This window comes from Gavialis gangeticus, unplaced genomic scaffold (genome assembly GCF_001723915.1).
Source record: "Gavialis gangeticus isolate Ggan-Ray unplaced genomic scaffold, GavGan_comp1, whole genome shotgun sequence".
Classification (NCBI taxonomy): Eukaryota; Metazoa; Chordata; order Crocodylia; family Gavialidae; genus Gavialis; species Gavialis gangeticus.
In genome coordinates this window covers 34,941,229-34,947,294 of record NW_017728994.1, presented here as the reverse complement: position 1 = coordinate 34,947,294, position 6,066 = coordinate 34,941,229, and the positions used below count along the sequence as shown (strand labels likewise).

General features: G+C 51.2%; 1 protein-coding gene across 3 annotated transcripts in view; it reads left to right on the top strand.

Annotated features, from left to right (window-relative positions):
* The first annotated feature begins 1,615 nt into the window (after nt 1–1,615).
* DRGX (dorsal root ganglia homeobox) overlaps nt 1,616–6,066 on the top strand; it is a 137,795-nt gene continuing 133,344 nt past the window's right edge. The window contains exons 1-2 of one of the 3 annotated variants that reach the window (XM_019502571.1): nt 1,616–1,934; nt 2,749–2,810. In XM_019502571.1, coding sequence (XP_019358116.1) covers nt 2,777–2,810 — 34 coding nt within the window. In that variant the 5' untranslated portion in view covers nt 1,616–1,934; nt 2,749–2,776. Of the gene's footprint in view, nt 1,935–1,996; nt 2,811–6,066 lie in introns of those variants that run through there. The other 2 variants (XM_019502569.1, XM_019502570.1) reach the window with 2 other exon arrangements.

Genomic DNA, 6,066 nt, shown 5'->3' with positions numbered 1-6,066 from the left:
CCTCCCACGGCAGAGAGAAAGGAAAAAGCACATCTGTCTCCTTGCAACGGGACTTAGAGCGCTAGCCTTGCTGTTGGATTTTAAAACCGCGGATATAGGAGCAGATTCAGATTTTACTTCTGGGTTTTGTTCTCCTCTCCTTTCCTCCTCCTTTTCCTTTTATTTTGAGGGCTAATCGGACCAGATCCTGCGCTGCTATTTTGAGAAGGCCTGAGCGAGAACACTGCGGGAGTTGCTCTCTCGTGGTCCCGTAAAGCCAGCTCAAATTCATGGTTCAATTTCCTGTAGAGGTGCCTGGATGGTACGTCAATAACAAGATCTGTCGTCAAAGAGTGTGCCCCTGAAAGCTTTAGATAACACACGTCCTGAAGGCTTTTGAATATATCGTGACTGAGATAAGTAGGTAGGTAGGTAGGTGTTTTCAGCTCTTTGGGTCCCACGTCCAGTTACTTTCAGCCCCGCTTTACACGTACCAGTTTACAAGTCTGAAACGGACTCTTAGTGTGAGTGTTCAGTAGAGAAATTTCCAAATCCATGCGTAGTTTGAAACACAGATATGTCAGACACGTTTTCAAAGGCTTATTACTGCTTATTTAATGAGATCACACGTGTGAAATAATTCCTTAAAGACATCTTTTTAAACTTCTCTATTTCTGCATCTGCACCATTTGTTCCCATCTCCTTTGCTTTGTTTTAAACGTGCGCCTTTCAGCTCCCACCATGTCTCAGGATGCCCGTGTAGGTTTGCTCTCCCTGACTGTTGTTCCTGCACAGAACATTACAATGTTTATAAAATATTAAATTTGTGTAGTCTGCCCGAGAAGCAATTGTTCCAAAATAAAATCAGCAGTCTAGACGAAACATAGACACCAGAACTTATCAACAGTTGTCTGACTTACATCTTCTGATGCATCTTGAGTGGGTCATAATACCAACTTTATTTTCAGTGGTGCATAAATTAATTACACGCATTTAATAACCAAAATATCATTATATTCCCCCTTTAATATCATAAAGGCTTTACGCCAGGGAAGCACTTAATGTGCAGGGGGCCATAACAGGCTATTATCCTTGTGTAATGCTATTACAGAACCAATTATGCGCCATTATACTTGCTTTTTTTGCAGTTTATGTGATTTGATCCAATCCCGCGTCCCTGACTTGAAAATTTCATCTGGGTACTTTAAAGTCTAATTTTCACCCGGGCTGAGGGAAGGGCCATCTCTCTCCGCTGAGCCTATGTCTCGGATGCATTTTAAAAGTAATTGCAAAGGGTCCCGCCGCATATCATTTGCAGACGGGAAGCGAGCATAAATCCAGGGACCCCTTGCTGTGAACAAAATCAAACTTTGCTTTGGTACGATCGCTTGGAAAGACAAGACGCGTGCAAAGCGGCCCCCCAAAAACCCATCCAGCGGGCAATTAACAGGCGCTTTGTCAGACTCTACATCCAGGAGAAGATGCTGTGGGATCGTGCCAGGCAAAAGCACTAACCCTCCCCCCCGCTAGCACCACTCCCATCAATAAGGTGGCAACCCAAAGGGGACGCGCGCGGGGTCTGGGGAGCGCTGTGGAACAGAAATGCTTATAAAATAATGGGATTTTTTTGTTCACATTCCTGATGTTTGCTGAGAAATGACGTTTTTTTCTCTCTCCTCCACACACCACGTGGGCCATTTGTAGGGCCCAATAGACCTATCCAAGTTACTCACTGTAGACAGCGCTGGAAATAATCAGATTAAGGCCAATTATGCGTGAGATTATAAAGGCAAGTGCTGAGAGGCAGAGCATGCTGTAGACAGATATAAAGACATCTGGCCACTTCCAGAACTCCACAGAGCCCTTCTGTCTCTGCAGCCAAGAGCTCGCAGCATCTTATTCCAGTCCAAACCCCCACAAATCGTACTGGGGATTTTTACTTCTCTTCGTTTTAGGTATGGACTTATTACTATTATTATCATCACCATCACCATCATCATTATCATTATTCTAATTATTATCTTTCTTGTCGTCGTCGTTGTTACCGTAGTTATTGTTATTATTGGTGTGCTGGATGTTTGATGTTGTTGTACATACATTTTAAGTTGTTTACTTAAAAGGAAACTATCCACATTGAACCCACCCTTCAGGGTATTGAGCCATTTGAAAATGAACACAAGAATTTTTTTGAGATCCATGAAATATTTTGCTGACATTTACTTTAGTCTGACTAGTTTAGACAAGGAAATCTTTTGTAACAAATTAGTCTATTCGTAGCCCTAGGTATTTCTTGTTTATGGAACCGGTTGATGTGGGAGTGAATCTATGCCAGCGATAGATAGATAGATAGATAGATAGATAGATAGATAGATAGATAGATAGATAGATAGATAGATAGATAGATAGGCTGTCGGTCTGTCCGACCATATGAAAACATTTTTAATAAAACTTTAGTTGATCCTGAATACCAACAATGGACCTTTGTACCTTCGGCTCTCCAGACCAGCGTGCACAGTATTGCAGACTTTTTTTTGGATCTACTGTATTTTGAATTAGGATCTGGCATGATCCAGGTTTTCATAGCTGCTCCATTGAATTGCCTGCCCATTATTAATGATTTGCCTGTCTTCAGGGTGTCGGATGAGACGTCGCTGCTGGGCTTTGTAGTGGTTCAGTGGAAGTGGCTGGGGGGGAGTTGGATGTTTCGGGCAGGATCCCTCCCTGTGTCTCTCCGGGAAGGCTGACTCTGGCTCGCGGTTTGCTCCGCAGCTCTGGACGGCGGCGGTGACTCCGGGCCATGTTCTATTTCCACTGCCCCCCGCAGCTAGAGGGTGAGTGTTGTCGCACAAATACGTGTAAGTACAAGCGCTTAACTTTGGGTTGGGGAGCCGGGGTTGGTGCCCGGCCCGTTCAATGCGCTGCCACTCTGAGCCCCGCCAGTCCTGCCCTTTCTGTCTTGGTTGTTTATTTTTTTACATCGGAAACCAGCAGAAACAGTTTATCCTTTCTTTGTGTTTTTCTTTCCAAAGAGGAAACGTGACATTATTTCTTGGTGTTTCCTCCTGTCACAGGATGGTGGGAGGGAAGGGAGGGCTGGGATTAGCCTCTCTCTCCCTCTCTCTGTCTCTCTCTCTCTTTAATTTGATTTGCGTTGGAAGTGCCTTGGTTGTGTTTTTTCCCAGTGACATTTTGCCACCTGCCTCCCCTCTGTGGATAGAGAGCCCACAGATCAGCCCCAGGCTAGGCAGGAAATGCTTTCTTTCCCTCCCAGCACAGATGTTGGTGTCATGGCTATAATCGGGACACTTTCAGGCCGCGGCCACGCCTCCTCCCTCCAGCCGGGGGCTGCATAAATCTTTAATGCTGTTTTACAAACACTCTGCGGCACGGTTAGAAAGGAGAGGGCGTGGGGGGGGGCACTTATTTTTTTATTATAGCCATTGCCTTTCCACTGTAAATCCACCTGGATTTGCTCATTCGGCGCTGCCGGGGCTAAGAGGTCGGGTCAGGGCTTGCGGAGGGGCATCAGACTCATCTGAAGTGAATTTCAAGACGCGAAAACCCGAGCGGGGTTTACTCCCTTTGTGCTGCGTGTGTACGTGTTCACTGCGGGGAAATAACAAGTGCAGAAGTCCCCGAACAGCTGCCACATTTCCACCCAGCGCAGGGGACTCATTTCCTTTCAACTAGTTACAGACCCGGCCTCCACTAGCTGCCCGATGGTAGCGGCCAGGCCAGGCCTGCTCCCCGCGCCTGGCCTGGGACCGCCCGGGCCTCTGGGTGAGGCCGGCTTTGTGCCCGAAGCGTGACAGGCACGTCAACGGCAGGGCGGCTTCCCGACCTCCCGTTCCTGTTCGTGCGCTTTCTTCTCCACGAGCAAACACGCCGCGCTCACCCAGCGCCTTTCAAAAACGCAGTGATCACAAAGAGAGATGTGCCCCAAGCCCCCGGCAAGCGCCTTGCTTGAAAGCGCCGCTTACCTGCCGCAAGTTGCTGTCACTGCGGATCCAGAAGCCAAAGGTTTGACACCGGGGCTGGCGCGGGGCCCTGCGCTGGAAGCTGCTCCAGCCTTTCCCTTGCCGCCCGCAGCCCCACGCGCTTCCCGGCCGAGCGGGCAGGAGCGCCAGGCGGGCAGCAGTAGTGCTCCCAAGTCGGCCCGGCTCCTGCAGGGCCCAGCACCCGGGCAGGCGGGTCTCAAAAAATGAGACTGATCATCGGTTACTGAGGGGCTCCGGAGGGCAGGGCGAGGAGCAGCGGCTGCGGTCTGGAAGGAGGAAACCCATAAGCATCTCGGGCCCGCAAAGTGACAAAAAAAGGAAAAAGAAAAACTTCCCCCAGTAGCTGTTTTCTGACACTCGGGCAGCCCCTCTCTTCTGCAGGGATCTGACAGGACGCCCGAGTTTATGAATCCAATCCGCTGGGGGTTTATTTTATGTTCCCAGTAGAGCCTCTCTCAGGGCATCCCCCGAGGGTCACTACCCACTTTCTGCAAATATATAAAGACCACTTATTCGTGTTTTCAAAATAAAGCCACATGCCTCCCCCCGCTGCCAAAAGAATGAGTAAATCCGCATGCCCATGACAATTGCCCAGGGCCATTACAGCTCCTTAGCAATTAATACTTGTGCCACATCATATAGAGCAGGAAACCCCGTGTGCTTTATCGTGCCCCGCGCACGGGCGCCCAGCTCGAGCGTTTTAAACGCAGTGTAGGAGCCCTGGGCCGGGGTCTCCCGCGTGGACCGCAGGGGAGCGTTCATCACGACGCACCCTCACTAGGACACGGGGTACCTGAACAACTAACTCCTGTTTATTTCCCCGTTTTGCCACTGGCAGGACAGGATGCTAGTTCCGGGGCCGAAAAAGCATGTTCAAAGTTAAGGCACCTGATGTAGCTTTAATCTAGACTTGGTCAAAGGCAGCGTCCTCCGCTGCCCCGTCTCCTCCGCGCGCCCCGGCTCAGGTCCAAAGCGAGGGCGGGCGCTGCGGCGTCGCCGCTCCCAGTGCTCGCAGGGCAGGCCGGGGGGGATGCTGCCCTGACACCGGCGTCCTGCGGCCCCGGGGGGGGAAGGGGCCACTTTCTCTTCAAGCGCTTTCAGAGTGTCTGTAGTTTTTAAACTGCTGGGATTTTTTTTTCGCTAATTTTTACTTGGAGTGGGGTCAGGGAGGGACTCCCAGACGCGGATCGTGCCTGCCCAGCGTGTACGAACACGCGGCCCTCTTTCCAGGACCAGCAGTGCGGCACCTCACTTGCAGGGCGAAAGGGGAGCAAGGCAAATATCAGAGTATTCGCTCAGCTCTGACTTGGAGGTGTAGCTACAGGCGTGCTGGAGTCGCGGAAAAAACGTTTTTACTGTTTGAAAAAAAGAGGATGCAAGATGTGCGGCTTTTCAATTGCTGTTACACTACTGTAAAACACAAAAAACAAAACCAACAGCCCAAAACCCGCAGGTGCATTTTTACAAGGCAAATCTGCAGTCGGTTCATCTTGTATCTTACTTTTCACATATCGGTGGGCGGAAAACGTGCCGAGCCCACGAGCGTGCATGCAAGCGAGCGTTTCATCTTTTCCAAAGACAGTCCCCGCCTCACAGAAACCCCCTGTGCTCCGCCCGGCGAAAAGTTCAGCTCCTACTAAAAACTTTGGCTTCTGATTATATTCGAGATGTGGAAAATGCCACGCGTGGGAGGCGGAGCGGGCAGACCACGCGCTTGGTAGCGTTTGCACATTGCTCATAAGGAAACTGGGGCTTGGGGAGAGCCGGTAAAGGCAGCGCAGTGGCAAACGTCCTACCTACGTGAGTGCCCTAAATCTATCCCCGCGCCAAACTGCTGGCGGGTGGGTCGGCCTCTGCCCTTTCCAGGAAAGAGGAAGGAGTCCGTGCCTCTGCGCTGCCCGCGGCCAGGCCCCAGCAGCCCGCTCCGCCCTCACACCTTCGCTTAGCGCCCGGCTGGCAGCAGCAGCCTGCGGCGCGGGCGCTGTCCGAGCTCGCCGGGCCGGGCGGAGCCGGGTCAATCCGGATGGCCTCCGCTGGCGCGACTCCGGATTGACGCGGCTGCAGGCGCGCGCGGTGCCGCCCGCGGGCA